A 24,688-nucleotide genomic window follows, 5' to 3' on the forward strand; every position below is an offset into this window, starting at 1 on the left:
AACTTATTTTCAGCAGCTTTTCCCAGCATGATATTCCCCATCTTCAATGCAGCTGGTTTTACGAGTGCTTTGCAATCAAGTACACAACTTTGTACGATGCTGTAGGGTCGGTTTGACGATGGGTACAAAGCCGAGAACACGCAAAGTAGCCTTTTTATGGAACCTGGCTCTCTTTACCTTGAATTCAGCAAGCATTGTGTTCTTGTATTTCTCATCTCCATGCAGCTTTAGGGAGTGTTCTCTTAGTTTTGTTGGTGCTAGACTAGAATTGCTCAACTTGGCATTGCAAATCATGCATTGAAACGCTGACTCCCATCATGTTCAATTATACACGTGAATCCATATTGTATGTACTCGTTTGACCACTTTTTCTTTTTGTTCGACAAAATTAGTATGAAGGGATTGAAAGATTAGGAAAAAATCACATATGATGCATGATTACTACAGTCTCAAGTCGACTGCTAAGGGCACAAAGTTCCCTGCAGCACAGATATTAAGGTCAAGTGATGTGACGTGATCAGCTGCAGCCAATGATGGCCAAGTGGAGCATGATGTCATGAATCATACGAGTGGAGTAAACAGAACAGACACACACACAATGTGTGTGTGTCTTGAACTCTGCCGAACCCCTGGGGTTCGATTGAATCTAGGTTAAGAACCACAGGATTAGAGGGACTTGCTGGCTCTCCAAAGTCAGTAAAGAAGCTTTGCTTTGGTGGCATATATTGGTGGAAACATCCACATCTCAACACAGTGAACTCCTTTTGCATTCAAAGGCAATTGGGGATATACCTATTGAGGTTACACCTCCTGCTACTTTGAAATCATCACGAGGGGTTTCTGCAGTGAGGTGTATCTTCACTTGCATAGATGGAATTATGTTGCCAACCAATATCTTCACTCTGACATTTACATCACAATGTCCATCTGCCACTATCAAGGCAGTTTATCTTAATTGCAGGGTACGGCTATATGTTCCAAACCCTCTCTGATGTTTCCAGTGTCAGCAGTTCCCTCACTCAAAGAAATCATGTCTTGATTCCTTGACGTGTGCTCGTTGCTGTGGCATCTACTTTCATTCTTGCCTGAAATGGTTGGAAGAAAAAGAGGTGCAACATTTGAAAACGATTCATAACATTATTTATCCAGAGGCTCAAACGTTGCTGTCCACCACTTCATCTCAGATGTATGTTGCTGCACTTCATTCCACTACTACAGTGGGTGTGTCGACAGATCTCTGTGCTTCCAAAAGAGTCATTCTCAAAACACATGAAAAGTCTTTTGACTTCCATGGTTAAACAAGTTGATATATCAACTTCAACACCCATCTCTGTCCCTTATATACATTCCAACAAATCCCAAGATCCACTTCCTTTGGTTCCAGGTACTGGCATTTCCTCAAATACATCATCTTCTCCCATCCCACCCCAAGATGCAAAACGATCAGTCATTCACATCCTCAGTCACTGGAATCCTCTTCCAACAGCAAAATCCTGCCCAATCGGCCCATGTAGAATCCATGGAGGTCAATAGACCTCCCTTAAATAAAGACAATAAAGAAAAAAAAGACATGGTCGTAAACAGAAAGGTTCTCCACTCAATTCGCCTACACATAAGTAAAAACAGTCACCTTGATACAATGGAACTGTCAAGATTTACGTTCTAATCTGGATTATATCAAAACACTGATTGCTTCCTACCATCCTGTATGTCTTTCCTTACAGGAAACATTTCTGAAACTTACCGATACAGTCACCTATTGGCAGTTTTCTTTGTACAGAAACGAGAGGCTGTGTGGTGGACGTGTGCATGGAGGGGTGGCACTGTTGGTTGATCAGCATGTGCCCACCCTGTCTTTGTCACTCAACACACCCTTGGAGGCTGTAGCCATCCGTGTTTCCTTGGATCATACCATCACTGTTTGTTCTCACTACCCGTTGCCTGGAGAGACCTATGATCAATCAGACCTTGATGCTCTCATTGAACAGTTGCTGTCTCCCTTTTTAATCTTGGGGGACTTTAATGGACATCGTCCCTTCTGGGGAAATGCTGATATTGATAGATGGGGTCACTTCATGGAGCATATGCTCTCTGATCACGACTTTTTTCTTTTCAATACTGGTTCTTCTACTTATTTTCATGCATCTAGTTAGTTCTTTACTGTTATTGATCTTTCAGTTTGCTTCCCTTCATTATTCTCCCATTTGTCTTGGAGGGTTGACAATGATCCTCGAGGCAGTAATCATTTTCCTATAATTTTAAGAGAGGCTGGCCATGGTCAATGCCACCCTACCTGCATGCCCTGGTGTAAGCTGGATCACACAAACTGGCCCTCTTTCACTGCTCTTGCAGAAATTGATCCTGCCATTATCTGTAAGCCATCAATAGACAACTTTATGGCAGCAGTGACTGACTGTATTATACAGGCAGCTGCTCAATGTATTCCTAAAACCTTGACACATTTTCCACAAGATCCTCGTCCATGGGGGAATCTTGCCTGCCACGTAGCACAAAAGGCTCAAAATGGGCCTGCGACACTTTCCATATATATTCCACACTCTTGAACTGCATTGCTTTCCAGCAGGCCTGTGCACATGCTTGGTGGGTAAGACGTCAAAGCGAGAAGGAATCTTGGATTAAGTTCACAACCAGCATATTTTCTACCACCAGTTCCAAAGTCATATGGGACAAGAATCGAAAGATAAGTGGGCAATATAATTCCTTCCCCCTCTCGATCTTGCTTTCTGATGGCCAGGAAGTAGCTCATACCTGGAGCATCGCCGATACTCTAGGTGAAAGCTTTTGCTGGGTATCTAGCACTTCTGCTTCTTCTTCTACCTTCTTAGCCATCAAGACTCAGGCAAAGCGATCACCTCTTTCGTTTCAAGCTGGTTGTCTCTCTGACTATAATCGTCCCTTTATGCTGATGGAACTCAAACTGGCTGTTCATTGGTCTGGCAGTACATTAGTTGGACCTGATGATTTACACTATGAAATGCTGTGCCATCTATCTCCTGCTATTCTTCTGATTGTTTTTAACCAGATCTAGCAAGAGAATGTTTTTCTTAATGTATGGCACCAGGCTATTGTCCTACCTAAGCCTGGGAAGGATCCCAAGATTCCTTCAAACTACTGTTCAATTGCTTTTTGAAGAACTGTCTCTGTAAGACCTCAGAGAGGATGGTTAATGTTTGTCTTCTTCAGCTTCTTGAATCAAACAACCTTCTCTCGCCCCACCAGTGCGGGTTCTGACAACAGTGTCCCACCTTGGACCAACTGATTCGACTTGAAACATCAATCAGAAAAGCCTTTCTTAAACAACATCTTCTTTGACATTGAGTAGTCTTATAATACAACATGGAATTATGTCATTTTGCAAGACCTCAATATATATGGGTTATGTGGTCATTTGCCTGTTTTTATTTTAAAAAAAAAGTTTAATGGACAGGAGATTCCAAGTTCATGTGGGTTCGACACTTTCCCGTTCTTTTGTACAGGAACTTGGGGTCCCTCAGGACTGTGTTTTGAGTGTCACACTTTTCAGTATAAAGGTTAATGCCATCACTAAACAACTCCCTCTCACTGTTGAAAATGGCTTTAACTTCTCTCTCTCTAAAACTGTTTGCACGCACTTTTGTCGTCAATGGGGTATTCATACTGACCCTGAACTCCGTATCAGTGAAGATGTGCTGTCTGTGGTCTCTGAGGCTTATCTTTGACTGTAAGCTCTCCCTTATACCACACATCAAGCAGCTATGGGTCAAATGTACAAGAGCACTGAACATCCTCCATGTCCTCTCTTCCACCACTTGGGGAGCAAATCGATGTTTTATGCTAAAGATATATATCGTGCTCTTACTCAATCAAAACCTGACTATGGATCACTAGTCTTTAGGTCTGCTAGGACCTTGGCCTTAAACATGCCTAACCCCATTCATCATCAAGGATTTCAGCTTTGCACTGGGGCTTTCTGCACTTCCCCAGTTCAGAGCTTATATTATAAGACTCTCATGAACCTTATTTGCACCTCCGTGTCTTTACTATATGCTTCGAAACTGTGTTCATTACAAAAGTATCTGTCCTGGGGTTGTGTTTTCCTTCCTCGGTGGGCTATATTTTTTCAGAACAGAAGGTCTGCCATTGCTCATTTTGGCCTTCATATCCAGGCGCAGTTGATGCATTGGGTCTGTCCTTGGCTAGCATTGCTTTATCCACTGGTCAGCCCATCCCACCATGGCTTATTACAGTCCCCAAATGTGACCTTTCTTTAAGTCACGAGAAAAGCAGATACTCCCGATTGGAAGTACCATCTTCTATTTGCTGAACATCTTTCAAACCATCTTTCCATTCCTATTTATATGAAAGGTTCAAAATCAGTGGACTCTGTGTTCACTGCTGAACTGTATGCCACTTCTCTTGCCATGGATCACATAGAAGCTAAGGAGTACTCAAACTGCACTATTTATATTGGCTTGTTTAGTTCTTTACTGGCCCTGGAATCGCTTCACGTTGATTCACACCCTGTTCTCGCCGATATTCAAAACCAACTGGCCCATTTCTCTTTAACATCTACTTCTATCCAGATTTTCTGGATAACGGGCCACGTTGGTATTGCAGGAACGAGCTCACCAACACTGCAGCTAAATCTGTCTGCTCTTGCACTTTCACTGCTGTGCCTGTTCCATATATGGACTATGGTCCTGTATTCAAGGCTTGTCTCCGTGCCAGCTGGTAGTCGACTTGGAGTGAGAAACATGAGAACAAGCTTTTTCAAATAAATTCTTATACTGGACTTTGGCCATCTTGGTACTGTGTCAGAAAGAGGAAGTTGTTCTAACTAGACTATGCCTTGGCCACAGTTTTTTAACTCATCCTTTTCTTTTATCTGTGACTGATGCACCAATGTGTAGTCTGTGTGACACTCAGATCACAATAAGCCACATTTTACTTTGTTGCCGTCGTTACGACTCTCAACAACGGCACAATTTTAAACATATTCTGTCTCAAGGTTTGTCCATAATATTAGACCGTGTTATTGGTGATGGTGGCACTGTCCATCTTGGAAATGTTTTTAGTATTTTAAAGGCCATTAATCTTTTTAATGCTATTTAAGCTTTTTAATTTTTTACATTAGACCTTTTTAATATGATTCCATTTAAAGAATCACAGTCCATCTAGTTTGATTTGAAATTATAAAATGTCCGTAACATCAAATAACTCAGAACCAGGACTGGAAAGGCCAACTTCACATGACTGATGGTGGTTTATGTACTTACCTCTTAGTCTTCCTGGCAAATTATGCTAGAGAAAGCCCTTAGCAACTTGTATTACTGTAGTTTTTCTCTTAACATTGTAAAGTAGATGTACATATTGGTTTTATGCTATTTATATATCTTTTTAACTTTGTTTCACCTTAAGTTCCTTTAAATTTATCTTTTTACTATATGGTTGGTACAGATAGCCTAGCTGCTTTGTGCCATAAAACACCGAATCAACCAACCAGAGCACACCTATAATCAGATTTTTTGAAATATATGAAGTAGTTTTTCCTCTCTGAAACTTCCTTTATGGTAATGCCATGAAAACTAGATTAACAGTTTCTTGTCATCACCTACCTGCACTTGTTACAGCCATATCATTATTTACAGTAATTATTTAAGCTAAAGTTATGTTACACTAAACACTCTAATTAGGAAAACTTCACAAAATTAAGCAAACTTGTACTTAAAAGTTGGTAACGAATAATGAATTATATCCATCCACCCTTAGTTTCTAGTTCGAATTTTCAAAAGAATCATGTTAATATAGTTCTTGGCCTAACTAATCCTTGTGTTCCTGAACATTTTTAATCTGAATGACAAAAATGTTCCACATTTACTTTTAGATGAAACTAGCAAAAATTTCAGGCCAGTTGCTTTGCTCATGTATCTTGTTATATTTATACTAAATCTAACACCTAACTGTCAGCATATACTTGAAAAAAACACTGATGTTTTTCTGTTACATAAAGTTTCCATACTTCTAGTGTAGAGGAATTCAATCAGAATTGGCAATTTTATATCTTGTGTTTCTTAATTGATTGCCTGGAAATTTTCTGTGTAAAGTAAGGATCCAGTATAGTACAATTACTAAAAATATGTGATAATATGAATTACCATAGGCCAAACTACAGAAAGCAGAAAATTGCTACTCTTATTTATGCAGCTTTGATATCTTGAATTTTCAGTGCATTTTACCTTTGTTATTTTATAAACAATGTGTAGTTTTAAAAACTTAAGAATGTTTGTTGCATAAGTAAAGTTACAAGTTTTAATTTAAAAAAAAACATGTCTTAACAGTTGAATATTGTTTCTAATTAAACAGATCTTCTTAGTATAGAAAACTTGAGCTAACAGAGCATGATCCACGAATTGATAACTTTTATCTAGTAAAACCTCTCGTTTTCAATCATAACCCCTGACACTATCCTTATGTTATCAAGATATATCTTTAGTTTTATATTGCCTTTGAATATCATGGTCTTGTTTAATATATACAGCTTATTTGGTCAGAATAGAAAACCCATCTTACCTTCTTCCTTATATATACACTTCCTAATTAATATTTGTTGGATGGTAGGTACATTTTGTTCCTCTCTGTGTGGCAGTCATAGCCATATATCTATTAGGTTTTTTCAGCATTCAAATTGTGAAAGAAGGAAAATTCATTCTGTTTACAGACAGAATTTATCTATAATCTCAGAAGCAGTAGAGACAAATAAAAGAAAGTAGTCCAAAACTTGTGTATTGTACTAATCACTGCTTCCAGTAAAGCATCCTCTCTAAATTTGGTTATTGGTTAATTCATATTGAGTTAGTAGTCTCTTCCGGTGTGAATCAGAAGTGTTGCTCTAATAGTATCTCCTTGATGAAGCATTTTGTTTAATCTAACTGGTTTAAAAAAAATTTTAAACATTTTACACTCTGGTTACACAACTTATTAAATTTGGGCATATACCTATTAAAGATGTAGTTTTGAATTAATGCTGATAATGTTTTTTCTACTAGGGAGAAGCTGTTAGAATTGCCAGAAAATCCCTTCCCAAGCTGTGTAAAAATGAACTGGAAGATTTAATTCAGCAGTGTAATAATCAGCTTCCTCAGGGAACCTCTAAGTGTTTACATAATAAGCCATTTTACCATATTTTATATAATTTAAAAGAACTTGCACTAAGTCAGTCCCAGAGTGGATAGACCTCACCATACAAGGTGTTTATTGACTGCTGTGAGATAACACATACAAACAAAATTTTAACACTTTCTGAATGCTGTTTGAAACAAATTTTAATTTTTAAACTTAATCTCAAATTCTTTGCATATAATAATTTCTCACTAACTAAATATAGTAACTCCCCTAAAAATTAATGGATGTTGTTTTGGTCTTTTATTGTTTTTAATTACAGAATTATGGACTCAATAACTACAGCCTTTACTCTTCCTATTGTACATATGGGGACACTTCACAAGTAGTTTAAACAACTTTTTCCATAAAGCTTTGTTCTTTGTTTTGAAGGGAAGTGGAAACATTTGTATCTAATAAATAATGTACTAAAAATTAACAACCTTGGCTCTTAGGTTAAATAGTTTTTAAGCTCTTAAAAAATAACAGTAATTTATTATGAAATTTTATCACCTTGTATATCATAGTTCAAAATTCAGTAATAAAATCAAACACCACACCTCATTGGACTTTAGAAATATGAAGATAAGAGAACTGAGTTTTTATGTATTAACCATTTGTCGCTTTTATAAAAAAAACTTAACATTTACATAAAGAGTGCTATACAACTCTTAAAATAAACTACATGGTGCTCAATAATCTTTTTTTTAACCAAAATTGCAAAAGAATTATCACAAAACTAACCTGTTAAATAGTTTAACTGTTTCTGATTAAATCTTGTCCCAAACATTCTTCACTACATACACTATAGCAGAAATTCATTAAAAACAACTTTTCAGACATCTACAAATCAAGCACATTTTTAAATGAATTTTAATGAACAAGGACAATAACAACAATACTAATAATTTACATGTGACTTACCACAAACAACTGTAAAGCAATTGCAGGGATATGTCATTTCAGAGAAATGCAATGTTAGGTTACTTAAAACAGTTAAATATATTTGATTCAGAAGATAAAAGATAACCTTATTGGCAACTTTTTGTTGCAAAGAAGCATTTGTAAGTGGCAGATGTAGTAATACCATATAATGTATCAAAATGGATACATTAAGTTACTATTAACTATGAATAGATAAAATAGACTGTTTAATTCCTTTAAAGATTAGTAATTCTCATGTACTTAATTGCAAAAAAAAAGAGGACTTTCTTCAAGATAAGAAAAAAAGATTATAACAAATGTACTACAGTGAAGACAGAGAAAATCATCATACTGTAGTAATATACATGTGTACTATTTCCTACTAACCACAGATGGAATGTATCTTAATTTTATATACAAGTAGCCTCTTAAAACAAGTTCACAGCTTGAGATATTGTATCTTAATACATTTGCTTATATTTCATCATGATTTTACCTATTTGTGTAAAGTCTAAAAATACTGCATTATTCTTTCATCAAAATAAAACTTATTCCCTGAAATGCAAATTACATGTATTATTTAATGATTCTCACAAAGAAACAAAAACAAAAACTCCTGCATTTCACAGGAGTTTTGAGAACTCAAGGTGAAAGTGTATACATTATCTGTATGTAAAATACACAGTTGTTTTTAAGGACAATTTTAATACCATTATTCTTAACAAGTTATTATTTAGTATACTTACTAATATTAAAAAATCACGTCTTTACAACCACAGCTTCAATGTTTTATTTATGGAATAACAAGTTGTTGCACAAAACAAAATATCTTAAATTATCACATCAGCTTCAATATCATTAAAATATTTGAGGTTCTTCTAAAACATATATATAGTGTCAACTGCACTGAAAACAAATATACACACAATAAAAGTTCTTTTAAAAAATTTGACTAACAGCCTGGAAACACAACCAACTATGTGCAGTCATTGAAATGCTTGCTTGATTAAAACTATTGTTACAAAAAAATTTATATTAACTAACTAGATCATCTATTTCACAGCAACATATATGCAAAAAATGACTGGAATGTTTTTACAGATACTGAATCCTTTCTCAACCATTTTAAAGTATCTTGCAAAGGAATAAAAAAAATGGTATTTCCTGGAGTGTGTTCTAAAAGCAAATCTTTTAAAGCAACATGTATACACAAAAAACTGTTTATATCTCAACAAATATTTTCTTACTATTTTAAGGCAACTTGAAACTAAAAATTAACTTTTCAAAAATTTGTTCTTAAACCAAAACTAAAGCTGCTTGAGGACAATTTCAAAACAATATACAATATCAAAAAAAAAGTTCCAACACTTGTTAAAATGTATTCTTAAACTTGAATTTATAAACATATCAACTTTGGAGAGTGACACTTAAAAACAGCTTGGATATTTCACATAGTGATTTTCTTAATCTGAGATCTTGTAAGTTGTCAATTTTAAAGCAGTGTATTAAAAATTGTGTAGCTATATCTTGGAATGTGTTCTTAACTTCATGAAATTTGTTACTTATTTAAAAGTCTCACACTTAAAATTTGTGCACTTAGTTTTTAAATTTACAATTAATCCAAACCTGATACTGATAAATGGCTATTATCTACTTCAGAGGACATGTTAACAAAAATCATTACTTTCAGTTTTTGGAATGTAATTTTAAATGAAGGAATGACGAAGTTTAAATTGTGGAAAGTGCATGTAAGCTCTTTCAATAAATACTAAAGATTCACAAAACTTTATGCAAAAAAAAACACATGAAGAATATTCTTTCACATGTTGTTGGATACTTTTACTTAATGTAACGTACATCATTAATTCACATATTTGTTCACTTTTAAAAATACAATTTTGTACCATTTCTTAACACGTTTGCTCCTAAGCATATTTTGCCAATACTTTTCAGAGTCTCAGTAGTCATTTTACAATTACTTTTTTTTAGGAAGAGTGTATATGTAGTCATCATGTTCCAGCCAATAAGTGGAACACAACTCACTGGTGAGTCGTGTGGGAGTCAGCATGTTAAATACACAAGTTGAAAACTATGTTATATTGCACAGATTAATGAACAAGATCTCTTATATGCAATGAAATATTTGCTAAGTATGAAGATGTGATGGGCAACAAAGAAAGATTTAAGATTTTTTTTATAACTATTATTGTCAGCAATATTTGATATTACTCCAATTTTTTTACAAATTATGTTCTGGAAATATGTTGAATGTGTTGTACATTTCACTGTTGGAAACTTGGTGCTGGCATTTATATTACGTTTATGCTTTGAAATACTCTAAAAATGTTATCTTTAAGTCATGTATGCAGTAACAACTTATAGTATTATCTTATTAATGACTCGTTCAAAACAAGCCATGTACTAAGAGCAAACCTAAAAATCAACATGGCCATTAGCATAGCTGATTAAATATACTTTTCTCACATTTCTACTCAGAAAATATTAGAATGCACTGTTTCATCTGGTAAGTAATCTTGCTGCTAACATTATTTTGGCCATAATCTTAATATTTCATGACATTTTATACAATTAAAACACTTAGGAATTTCATAACATTTCTTTTTGTATCTCTTCTCAATCATATGTAAAAATTGCTTTTGTTGGAAAATGTGTGTTCAATAAGAAGGTTGCCTCTCAGCTGTTTCAAAGTAATATAATTAAATCTACAACCTCTGAGCCCATGACATCTTATTTGAACATGAAATCTGTTGAAAAGCTTACATTTAGTATCACCACACACACAAGAAGAAAGAAAAAGAAGTCATTTTTACAATGAACTGAAAGTTAAATATAGCTAAAATTCAGGGTCAAGACAAAATTAGTTGACTGGCTATGTTTAACCGAGTTAACTCAGTGCCATCAGGAAAACACTATCAATCATATGTTCTTTCTCTTAACCTTGTATTTTAATCATGTTTAACAAGTGATAATTTTATAAATTTTTCTGCAATTCATGATTTCACTATCAAGCCTATGGACTAGAGAAAAGTTATAATTTTCAGTTCCAAGAGTTGAAGATTTTGCCACAGACTACAAGAAATTTGTAATTGGAATTTATGATGCTCCAGGTCTATTTTCTGATCCATAAGAACACAAATGTAATTTTGAAGTTTTAGAAACAACAACAGCTTACACCTCAAACAAATTTAAACATTTTTAATTGTTAGAAATTAGCATTACTTAGTATTCAAATTTAATAGAATGCAGCTTTAGAATTTGGAATTTTACATAATTTATACTCTACATTTCAGAGGTAAACAGTGAAGACCTACTCAGTGATGTCGAGAAAACCCACTTGTAGAGAAATATATATGTAAAAACAGCTTGTTTGGGTTGAGAAAATATTTTACATAGAGGATCGAACAACATTTCGACCTTTCTTCGAATGACCGAAGGTTGAAACATTGTTCGCTCCTCTACGTAAAATATTTTCTCAACCCAAACGAGCCGTTTTTACATATATAGTGAAGACCTACTGTTTTCAATATTCCTAAGCTTCATAATGATAACAGAAGACACAAGAACATATCATAAATGCTTCAGAATTATATGTATATATGTTAACTACATTATATTTAATTTATTTTTCCATGTTAGAAACAAAATATATACTTGAATAAATAGTGTACACAAAGTTAATGCCTTAAATTCTGGAAATTCACATTATTATTACTGTAATAGCTTAAAGCAAGAAGAAACATTTTAAAAAGTAGCTTCATATCAGATGACCCTTAATTATATTCCTGATATGCAAATATTTTTATAGAATATGTGAGAACAGTTTCTCAAATACACATGCATAATTTTAAATATTAACATTTGTTTTTACTCCATTTTAAAAGGAAAACAAAAATAGAAACATCTTTCTTACAGGTGTATTAACTTCTTTAGATATATAGTTAAATTTTTTTGAATAATAATAATATCCAGTTTTACTGTACTAGCCCTACACTATTTGATGTACAACATCACAGATCACAGTTTATACATTTTACTTTTGAAGCACTTTGATTTTTATTGAAGAAGCCAAGTGGAACGATTTTGTTTTTTAATCAGCTTTAGATCCTTCTTTGTTCCCTGAAGAAAGTTAGTAGTTTCTTGTAATTGAATCTTGCTTGGAGTATTCTTTGCAAGTCTTTTCATGTTTTGTTAAAATCTTTCATCTCCAAAATCACTTACTTCTGGCAAGATATCATTACCGGTACGTAAATGCCACAACCTCACAGTACTATCACTAATTAAGAAAAATAAATGGAAAAAAAATGTTAAAAAAAGGTCCAATTAATTAATTAGCAAAATGGAAAATAAACCATAACATACAGAAGTTATAGGTATAACAGCCAAGCTCTGTTAGTACTCTCAACAACATTGCAAATCAATTGTTTTTAAATTATCTGTAGATAGAGATTATGGCTATTCTATGCCTTAACAACTGATATGACACCTAAATATTTTTTTGCACTCTACAATGTACCAAGTGAGCAGAAGGGATTCAATGCAGTACAAATAATAAGATGACATATATATATTAATATATTGATGGTTAATATGTTTTCTCAATTTCTCAGACTAATTTCTAATATGTATCTGCACAAACATCTAACTTTCAAGATCAACAGCAAAGAATACAGATCTTTGGAAACATTCCATGCCTCGTATGTTAACGTACAATTAAATGTAGCCTCACTGTATTGTAACAACACAATAATTAATTGTTAAAAGAAATGTACAACATTATGATATCAGAGGCTGAAATCAAACACACGAGAACCAGAACAAGACTGAGACTGGGGAGTCAGAGGAACAGCAACAGGTTTCCATATTTTGATAGATGTCTCACTGTAAACAAAATATGTTTAAAAAGTTAGTACTGTTAGATAGAAAGAGGAAAATGTTAGAGTCAAGAAAAAAAAGCTGTCACAGTATATCATCCACATGAATTAAAAAAAAATTCAAATACGGACACTTTAGTTGAAATCATTATCTATAAAATTAACAGTTACATCTTCATTCACCACTCAAATTAGTACAAAATCACAACTCAACCTGCAACTATTTACCTTTTGATGAAATTTTCTTGAGACTGAAAACAAAGATTATTATAAAAATGTGCTACTAACTGTTCAAATGGGAAGAAAAGTCTACTATTGTTAAGATATGCATGCATATATAAGAGATAAATTACCAAGTTTGGAACAATTCAATGGAATTGCAGGTCACTTAGTTTCATAAGGTATGGAAGTTTGTTTTTGTTGAATTTTGTGCAAAGCTTCACTTGGATTATCTGCACTAGCCATGAATATTTATTGGCCAAAAACCAGTCAGTGGCAATTAGCCAGTATTATTTATATACCTATCTCATCATTAAATAAATTAACACATTTTTGGACCCCACGATAAACCAAATCTTAAAAGATATTTTATGTATCAAAATCACTTTTATGGTGTTTTAGTTTCTGTACTAGTATTGTTTCACATGAAAATTTCTTACAAATTGTGTAAAAATGCCAAGTGTTTATGACTACATATTCTCATATCTTTACCTTATCTACACTCATGAATTTCTTTAATCTAAGCTTGAACTGATGTCACTTCTCATACAATGAAAGGTAACAGTAAAATTCATCACTATTCTTTTTTTTGTCAAAATTATCATGCATATATTTATGTACTTCAATGAAATAGTGTTACTAAGCTCTCTCCAATTAATATGCTTTAAATATTAATTAAATGATTATGATTTACAAGTTAGATTTCATGACCTCAAGCTAAGTTTAAACATTTCTAATATTGAACCTTGATTTATTCATACAATAAACCCATCATGCAACAATCACTTTGAATTTTTGTTTACATTTACTAAATATCAAGTATTTTACAAACCAAAAGTAATATTTTTCAGTGGTGGTACATTTAATTTACTTGCACTGTAATAAAACCCTTGTTAAATGGGTCATTAAAACAAAGTATAACAGTAAATCACATAATGAACCAATAAATATTTTGGTAGTGTATGCAGCTAGCTACATACTACTAGAACACATTTTGAAAAGCCTAGTTTATTTGGAGGAATAATGTGGTTTTAACACCTGACATCACATGTCAAGATTAATATATTTTAAAGATGTTCCTCCTAACTTTTAGTTAAGCTGACTGGCATTAGTGCAAAGAAGAAAAAAATATTTTAATATGCTGTTTAATGTAATTTGTTTTTTTATTCATTGTCAGACGAATTAAAGGAAATACAAATCTTACTTTGAGGCTGTGAAGACAAATGATGAATTAGTTGTAATCGCATTAATAGGAGCACTGTGTGCTTTTAATTCAGCTAACAACTGGCAACTGTCTGCAGACCACAACTTCATAAACCCACCACGACAACAACTAACCAGTGTGTTACTGTCTGGAAGAAAGCTTAAACCACATATCCAGTCTTTATGAGCTTGGTTCAGTGACTAAAATAAAAACAATTGAAAGATAAATAAGTTTTTCTTCTTCTCAATATATTATATTTAAAATATGTTACATATATTGTTTCTTTACCTGTACTTTGAAGACATTAATATCTTTACTTTCAACAAAGTTGAATTTCAAATTATTATTTTTGTAAACTTCACTGAAAAGAGATATTAACTGTTATGCCTTACTATGACAAAATCTACTCTGACATATCAACTTGTTCATTTCAAAGCAAATATAAGAATATTTTTAATATTAGGAAAGTACAACTAATCTGAGTAAAATTTTGCATCATTTTAGCATGACTGGTGAGTAAAGTATTCACAACACTATGAGTCAGTAAAAACATACTTGCTCATGTATTTTTAATCTGGTTATATTATTGACAAGTATAACAAAAGTGTAGAAGGAAACTAGTCTGCAATGCTCATCACCTGCACCAAACACTGGCCACCAAGATCCCATTTCTTGATGCACATGTCTCGTGAGCCAGAAAACAAATAATCACCACTGATAGCAAGTGACTGGATTCCATCATAGTGGGGAGGTTCAAGGTTAAGTTTAGGAGCTAGGACTCCACTAGCACCTTCCATGACTTCAAACACCTAAAACAAGTCATAACAGTTTTTAAATTCAATAGGTTAATCATAGTTGGAAAATATTTATTTATAGTAAACACAGCGAGTCTGTTTGCTGATATAAAAAAATAAAGCATTTACATGTACATGATTAAAATATTTTCAGCTGTTTGTATAGCAGTCATATAAGCTCAAAACATGTTATTGCAACTTTCAACAGGATACTCAAAAATTTATGGTGAATATACCAGCATTAAAAAAATTTAATAGGGCTCTTAATTCTTAAGTAATGTATATACAAGCAAAGTTATAGTATTAACAACAACATTAAAATACCTTTTATAGTGAAATATTTTCTCCCTTCTGGAAATCTCTTTAGAAACAATAAAAATAGTGAAAATATTTAGAAAATAAATATACAGAAGCCTTTGCATTGGTATCTCAGAAGAGGAAAATAAAATAAAAAGACAAAAGCATTATTAACTGACTAAACTTGATTAAACTCTCAAGTCATTATGAAAGACAGCAGAATAAAACACAAAGTGTATGTATTTCCTTTAAATGAAAATAAACTTGAAATAATCTTCAATGAGTAAATATACTTCTCTGTTAGTTTTTTTTACTTCATGACTCTTTACTTAATTTTTATATTAATTTTATTGTATTTTTTTAGGTTCTATGCTTCCTGAAAATACTATACTATACCACTTACTATTTCTTTGAACAAGTATTTGTGCATACAATGAGTTATTAAGAAATATATTATTTTACACACATTGTAGTCCATCTCACTTGATTTGACTTGATACTGAGACTTAACTGTACTTTACACAAATGATGTTCTAGGTCCTAGTCTGTCCTTGAAACTATTTCCCAAACCACCAGTTGTGATGTTCCAGGTCCTAGGCTACCATTGGATTTATTTCACCCCACTACCACATGTGCTGTTCCACTAATTTTCAGTAAAACTTTATATTTTATATGTTATTTTCTCTACCCTCACTCTATATAAGGTTGGTTAATTTGACCAACCCTGTAACAATAAAAAATAATCTAAATAAATTTAATTACCATGTTTTCTCTCTCTTAAAATCACAACATGAAACTACATTAGCTTATCCTAAATAGCTTTAAACTCATAAAAGTAAAATTTTATTGTTTTATACCCCTTTGTTCTGTGTCTAACCACTATTCATGTCATTAAAAGTTGTAAGTCAGTTGGGGAATGTGGAGCTCACTTTACACTATCGAATTATATTACCCACAATTGCTTTCATTATATTATTTATTTTACCTAACCTAATCACATTAACTAACCTAAAGAGATCCATACTTTTACATTTTAGTTACTTTTATAACTTTATGAATAAAGACTAAATACAAAAAACAAGAAATAATGTACTTAAGCATGTCTACTTTGTTTTTGCTGTCAACTTTCTATAACATTTTAATCCTAATAATTGTAATAATGCACTAAATTTTTATTTAATTAAATAATGAATCAAAGGACAGAATAATAACATGCAACAACAGCCACTGCAAATTCATTCAAGCTAGTCATTATCTATGAGATTGAAGCTTGTACTAAAACCGAAATTGACAATACTCTGTTCAAAACATAATATAATACATCATTTGACAGATGAAAATCTTACCTATTTATTGGTTATAGATAATATAGAATTAATTATAAGAGATAACTATTAATAAATCCTGAAGCAGAAAATGTGACCAGTGGGTGTGGCAAGAGGGTCTGATTTTACTTTTGATGGCTCTGCAACCAAATGAAATTGAAGACTATAAAAATCATTGTTTCTCTGAGCAGTGACAATTTTATAATAAATAATTTACGGTAAATATTTTGCTTAATGGAAAAGTGAAGAATAAAATGAAAACAAGAAGACATTTAGAGAAAATTTGTCACCTTATTCACACTAGGGAAAATTTATGTTGCCTTATCAAATTAAGAACTTAAAACTTGTATACTATTAAAATATGACTTATTAGCTTTGGTTTTATATTATGCTAATTGGTATAACATACACAAAAAATAGTTTAATACAATTTTTAGTGCAAGTCATTAAAACCTCATGACATGTGCAATAAATGATCCCTGGGCAGATAGAGTGAAGGAAGGGATGAAAAAGTAGTTGCACTTGGTGTGCCCTAACAAAAAGAAATTTTGAAATTTTTATGTATTGTATGCACCTGTATTTATTTGAGTGGGGTATTCTACTGCCCCTTGGATGTAGTTTTAAATATTCTGCTGTGAGTATTTTCCACTTCAACAAAAACATTGAAAGCCTTCATCTTCTATATGTTGTGTTCTTTATCTTTACATCATTCAAGCACCTTGCTCTACAAATATCCTTTCATAAAAAGAAATCCCTCCAGCCATGATACAGTTTTGAAAGTAGTCACTATTGAATGGTCCAGAACTAGTCATGAATCAAACATGTATAAATGATGAACATCTCATCCATAGATAAGAGTACTGTGACTTTTATCTGTGACATATGCAACTCATTTTTATAAACTGTGATTAACTCTCTGTAACATATCAAAAGAAAAAAAAATTTACTGGCTCAATGGAAATGTGCTGTAAAATGAATGTTATTGTGATGTAATATTGTGCCTATTACTAACTGATGAATAACTCACCAATATGAATACGACATATCAAAATTTATCAAGCAACATTTCTACCTTTATATAGTGGTCTTTTGAGCCAGTAATGACAATGTTGTTATCTTCTCCTAAATCATTAACAGCTAAACACATTACTGCTGCTTGGTGACCTCCAGTCAATCTACCTATGGTATGATACCTAAAAGAACAAATAATATTCACATGAAAAAAAAAAACCTTCAAATTAGTATTCAAATATTTCAGTACAATTGCTTTTATTGAGTTTTATTACAAGTGAAATTTTTTTTCTCATATAAATAGGAATTAAAATTCTGATGACTTGTATGTAAATACTCATTAAGTAAATGTTCATTCATCCCAAGTTCACCATCTTAATTTCAGTGGTCATGAATTATCAATAGTAAAACTGCACCTGAAAACTCATAGGCCTTTCATGTTTAGAACACATTAGTCAACTATCTAATAATGGGAATTTTAAGCAGCTTTTACACACACATTATAATCATAATAATATATATAATGATAAACATTTAAAGATTTATGTAGAACAAGAGTTTCAAACAGCCTCCATATTCACATTACACTTTCAGCCTTATAAACCAATACACAAAAAATTTCATACAACTTACATTCTCAAGTCCCATATTCGAACAATGCTGCCTGCTGCAGAAAACAAATGTGTACCATACTGGTTCAGAGAAATATCATTTATCTGCATTTCACCCTGGGGCATCTGTATGGTCCTAGATGGTGTGCTAATCTGCATTGGTCCAGTAATGGTTAATCCAGATGAACTTAAGCATGGAAGGATTAAGAAGTTGTTAAAATATAAAATTATACACATGGTGAAATTCAAACTAAAACTGTTCTTATGACTCTTACAAATGTTTCTTCAAGTCTGAAGTAAAAATATTATTGGTAGTTACTATAATGATGTAGCCTAGTCTAAGGAAGCTTTTCAATAATTTTGTTTTCTGAGTAATTAAGTTGATTCATGGATCTAGCTTGTTAAGTTCTGTTATGATGTGATTACAGAAAATGTTGGCTTTTTAAGTACTGACCATGAAGTAATCCAAGGCTATACCTGCATACTGGTCATACTATCCCTGCAAAAATGAGATGTTACTGAACTTAGTGTGCCAAAAAAGCACAGTGATTTGTTGTAAGCAGATAAAAAGAAACAAGACACAATTTTGAAGTTTGAATAACATAAACCCTTTATTTAGAAAATAAAACTGGAGAATGGCTAGTCATCCAGGTAGAAGAACATTAGAAAGTAAAATGAACTGTACGTAAAGATTAAGGAAAGTTGTATAGTAGGATCTGCAGAAGTGACAGACAAAAGGTTAGCATATGGACAAGAACAAGTACCCTCTCCTCAGGTCAAAATAAATTTCTCTTATAAAGCTCCAAAACTTGCAATTATAAATAACACTTTCTCTCTATAACTGACTAATTGGAAAACAGGCACCAAAATGTGAAAGTATCTCTGTTTCATGTGACAGTTGCATATGCATTTCCCATACACAAGGTCAAAAAAGGATACAATGCTACTATCCATGAAACAGTACACAAATTCATTGACTTTTCAAGTTAAAAAAGTAACACCTCAGGTTGAAATTTTACACACAATCTCAACCAGATTTAATGTTTCAAAATCAGATCTTTAATATATTTACAAATGGAGAAGTAAGTAATATACACTACAGGAGAGTAAGATACATAGTACAGGTAAACATCGATATAAAACGCATCGATAAAGCTCGATAATCAGTTGGGCGCGATGGGGTCTTTGGCCCCAAATTTTTTGGGGTTTCTACAGAGGCCGCCGCTTAATATTACCACTGCTTAATGTAATCAGTCGGTTCTTTATTTCACTACAAAGCGCGTAAATTTTGCATTATCACTCACCCCGAGGGTCAAAAAAATATATAATCAAATCGGTATAAGGCGCAATCAGATACAATGCGGTCAAATTTTTTGGACCCCAACTAGCGCCTTATATCGATGTTTGACTGTATTTCCATGCACTACAATCTAAATTAATGTTTTGACTTTTGAATCTGCATTTGAATAGTTTTTTAATTTTAACTGGTTTTCAGTGTTGAGTGTAATCCAAAATCCTTTATTCATCTCAAATTTGTTAAAAGATAATCAATTGTGTTTCTCTGTTAATTAAAATTAAAAACATTTGAAGTTCTGGAACATTGATATAAATTACAGAAATACAGTAATAGAAAACCATTAACCAATTTGGTCTGCTATAAAAAGTGTTTGATGCCAACAAACAAGTAAGATCACCAAATAAGAATAGAATGAACTTGAAATACATTACATGAATTAGCTGACAACATATTACAGAGTGTAACATGAAAAGTAGCAAATGCTTGTTTTCCTTATTAGCACCAAATAGACCTTTGAGAAAAAGCAACAAGTGGAAAAATGTGTGTAAAATGACTAAAATTAATTGGTTTGTATCCATACATTCTGAGTTAGTGGATTCAGATACCTATGCCCATGCCAATGGATAACTACCCAGAAATAACCCAATTAACTCTAAGCTCACAGTCAGGGGTTGTGCACATGAGATTTTACTTAGTTATGTTCAAAATTTAATTAAGGAATCTTACCCTCAATATATACCTGTAACATAAACCTTAACATTTACAATATAGTTTAAAGTTCCTTTATTTCAAAGGATACCTCAAAGACAAATTCTTGAACTTCAGTTTTTTTAGTCACTTGATGCTTCAGTTCACAAATTCTTAACTTTGTGTGTCTGTAACTTGAGTACCTCTTCATCTATACTAAATTTTCATGTACAGACAGAAAGTAGTTAATGTTAAGTGCTCTATTTATACATTCTTCTTTCAAGTTCCTTAGAGCACATGCAGAGAAGGGAAAAATAAATTTCTTGTAGCTCTTGACAAATGTCACCTCACTTTCTACGCATAGAGACATAATTTCTCAACCAATAATATTCAGTTGAGCTAGATGTTTTGAACAAATGCAAAGAGCACATTTTAAAATACAATTTCCTAATAGTTATTTTAAACATGACACCAAAAATTCCATAGAAAATTAGTCAAACCACTCTCAGCATTATTTCTGCTTTTGTCCTCACCAGCACTTTTGTATTGTTTCTCACCTAGAAATATGTTAGTTAGATAGGTAGTTGAATTGCATTTAGGTTTTTGTTTTATATTTTACTTAATGTGTTATTTACATTTTAACATGCATATTTGAAAGACTTAATAATGTTTTTTTTTTTTTTATATAACCTAACTCCCCTCAGTTCATAAGAGTTACTGTAATATGCACATGCTACCACATTCTGCTGATGGTTAAGGTTCTTCTGCCCTTCAGGATGCTCCTTGAAGTGGGTCACAACAAATAACAGCACCAAAGAACAAGAAGGGAAAATAAAACATTAAAAGTAAACTACATGTGAAAATGTAAAAGCATGCAATTAAGAATGTAACCAAAAAATCTATTAAGAATATTTGAGGAAATATTAAAAGGTATGTATAGTTTTCCCACATCTTAATTTTAAAAATTTCACTGTACTATAATACACACACACACACACACACACACACACATACATATATATATAAGTTATGAAAACTAGTTAGTAATTTTGTACAAAAGTGAAATATTTACCTTCAACACACTTTTGATATTTATTTAGGAGGTTCTAGGGTTTATGCAAATTAAATGTGAAAACTATGAGATGGAAAAAAATGATTTCTATACCCATGTAGTTTTGTTGTCACACAAAATACCAGGTGGGCATATTCCCATAAACTTAGAGTTAACAACTAGTTATGGTTCTGGTTGATAGAAAGTTCCAAAAGTATCAATCAGATTTAAAGAATTGCATGCAGAATTTTGCAAGCTGAACTTCTTGATAAGTTTTAATTATAGTAATTAAATCTCTCATCACAGGGTTGGTTAAACTGACTAAGTTTACAACCATTTTGTACTCAAATATAGTTTCCATATTAACTTTTAGTACATTTATCTTTATGAAATTTGTCACATTTCCCATCAAAGTTACAAGTCCTCTGTACACAAAAAATTAGATTTATAACAAAATATTTTCATTAAAGATTTGTTTCTGAATGCATATGTTATTTCTATATAATACTATTACATTAAAAGTAATTGTACATCTCAAATGTTATTCAAGTAGTCGCTAAAACCCCCTAAATAAATTTCACACATTTTTCAGGGGAACTTTATATCTTATCAGTTACTCTCTTCACCTTAACTTTATATAAAGTTGGTTAATTTGGATAACCACAAAACCAACACTGAAAAAAAAAAAAAAAATCAAATTAAAATTTAAATTACCATTTTTTATTTTTTTTTGAATGAATTCAACTTTCAAAATGGAACTACATTTGTTTGTCTTAAATAGTTTTAAACTGTAAGGTGAACATTAATATTTTTATACTTAACATAAAAATCACTTTGATGGTGAACTACTCAGTGTTTAAGTGCAAATAACTACATTAAACAATGTATTTTTATCAGAAATATTCAAAATTCAATAACTTATTTTGCCAAAATTATATAGTTTAAGGAAAGTTCTTGTCAAATTTCACACAGTTCCATCCAATAATTTTAATTTTGGAATAAAATATGACAAGGAAAACATTATCCACCAAACAAACTAGTAGCCAGATTACATAAAATTAACAGAATGCCAGTTGGGTTATGTAATGCCTTGTTGACATTCCAAAGTTTAATATATATCAATTATCTGGTTTACAAGATTATTTTTGTCTGTTACTTTTGCTTCCAATATCAAGAAATACTTGGAAAGACTAAGGCAAGCAAATGTCAGTTTCTATGAAAGGTGCTAGAATACTTAGGACATGTAGTAACCTCAAAAGGTGTAGAACCTGACACCCAAGAGAACTAGAAGTTTGTAGTAAAAATTATCCAGTGCCTAAAACAATAAAAGATATCCATGCATTCTTGGGATTTGTAGAACTTTACAGGAGATTTATTTCCCATTTTGCAATCACAGTAAAACTTTTGATAGAGTTATCTATGAAAGATGTAGTATTTCAATGGGCAGACGAAAGACATGAGGCACGTGAGAAGTTAAGTGATGCATTATTAAAGGCACTAATTCTAAGCTATCCAAATTTTAGTAAAGAGCTTATTTTAAGTACAGGTGCCACAGGAATCCCTATAGATGCATTATTATTGCAGTTAGACAAAATTGGAAAGTAACTCCTATAGCCTATCAGTACACAATTAGGAAAAGCTTAAACAAATTACTCAGTAACAGAGCAAGAATGCTTGGCTGTAGTCAATGGTAGTAAGACCTTTTGATGTTATTATAGATTATGCACACTTAAGATATCTACAATGACAACATTAACTCTCTTGTTACAAGGCCAGTCAAATCAATCATCTTCACAACCATTTTGTAGTCATTATCGTTTCCATGATCATATATCTTCACACAATTTGGCAGGCTTTTATTAAACATTAGAAGTCTTTTGTACACAAAAAATCAGATTTTTAGTGATGTATTTTTGCTAAAAATTTGCCCATGAACAAACATGCTAGTTGTTAAGATTAAAAATACATTTATTCATTTCAAACACCTCAAACTTTATTTACTTTATTGTTAAAACCTCCCAAATAAATTTCAAACTTTTTCAGTAAAATTTTATCTGTTATTTTCTCTACCCTAACTTTATACAAGGTTTGTCAATTTCACTTAGCACGTTACCACCACCATAAAAAATAAAAAAAATCAATGTTACTTGTTTTTACTTTCTAGAATGATTTCAAACTGTAATATAAAACATTTGTTTATCTTAAACAGCTTTAAATTAGTAACAGTATACAACCATTCAAACTTGTATTTTATTGCTCTTCATGGCATTACACTTTGTAAATCACTTTGCAAACATGCAGCTGACATGAGTTACTCGAGAACTGTTCACAAGCATACCTCATGAAAAATGTGATTATATTATTATTTATTTCATCTAACCTTAACTAACATAAAAATTTTCCTATTTTTACAATTTAGTTACTTTTATAGTAATGAACAAAGAATACATACAAAAAACAAGTATTGATCTGGGCCTTTTATTTTTGCTATTGACTGTTAATGACACTGAACCAGACTTTTATATATTAATAGTAGTATTGCACTAAATACTTTTTTATTCAATTAACTAATATGCCAAAAGATGAAAAATAACATGCAAAAAAGCACACAATGTCCCATAACCATCACAATTCTATGGCTTTCTAACTATGCAACAATAGCCTTTAAAACTTCATTTAAGAGCTTGTCAATGTGTTTCCTTTGGGAATATAGCTTGAACTGGAAACAAAATTAACAATTCAATTTACAGAAAACAACATAATAATTAATCAGATAGAAGAAAACCCTTGCTTTCTATTCATTATAAATATAGTACTGAACTGCAGAGAGAACTATTGGAAAATTCTGTAACCAAATACAATTGAAGGCTATGAAAATTATGCTATGCCTTAGCAAAAGATATCATAATAAGTAATTTACATTAAATTTTGTACTTTTTGGAGGGGTGGTAAATAAATTGAGGAAGTGGGGATGTCTAGAGAAAAAATATAATAATTTTCACACCAGGGGAAACTATATTTTGTTTTTTCTTTAATATTTCTTTACAAAAAACTTAAAACTTGCATACTATTAAAGTACAGATTGTTAACTACATTTTTATTCTACATTTATTGATACATCGTAAAAAGATAGTAGTTTAATTAATATTTGAATGTAACTCACTAAAACCTCATGACATGTGCAAAAAAGTATGCCCATGGAGATAGGGTTAAAAGAC

At 32.0% G+C, this 24,688-nt stretch overlaps 2 protein-coding genes across 9 annotated transcripts in view; one reads left to right on the top strand and one right to left on the bottom strand.

Moving 5' to 3' along the window:
- The window catches only part of LOC143244800 (PMS1 protein homolog 1-like), an 83,775-nt gene extending 76,182 nt beyond the window's left edge, over positions 1-7,593 (top strand). For all 4 annotated transcript variants that reach the window (XM_076490148.1, XM_076490146.1, XM_076490147.1 and 1 more), the window contains one exon: positions 7,047-7,593. In XM_076490148.1, coding sequence (XP_076346263.1) covers positions 7,047-7,232 — 186 coding nt within the window. In that variant the 3' untranslated portion in view covers positions 7,233-7,593. The remainder of the gene's footprint in view (positions 1-7,046) is intronic.
- Positions 7,594-8,856: 1,263 nt separating this feature from the next.
- Positions 8,857-24,688, bottom strand: part of LOC143244799 (kinesin-like protein KIF21A) — a 146,727-nt gene continuing 130,895 nt past the window's right edge. For 4 of the 5 annotated variants that reach the window (XM_076490143.1, XM_076490138.1, XM_076490140.1 and 1 more), the window contains 5 exons: positions 18,458-18,622; positions 17,886-18,006; positions 15,036-15,206; positions 14,398-14,597; positions 12,384-12,981 (listed from right to left, as the gene is read on the bottom strand). In XM_076490143.1, coding sequence (XP_076346258.1) covers positions 12,885-12,981; positions 14,398-14,597; positions 15,036-15,206; positions 17,886-18,006; positions 18,458-18,622 — 754 coding nt within the window. In that variant the 3' untranslated portion in view covers positions 12,384-12,884. The other variant, XM_076490139.1, reaches the window with a different exon arrangement.

The sequence above is a fragment of the Tachypleus tridentatus genome, chromosome 2 (assembly GCF_004210375.1).
Source record: "Tachypleus tridentatus isolate NWPU-2018 chromosome 2, ASM421037v1, whole genome shotgun sequence".
NCBI lineage: Eukaryota > Metazoa > Arthropoda > Merostomata > Xiphosura > Limulidae > Tachypleus > Tachypleus tridentatus.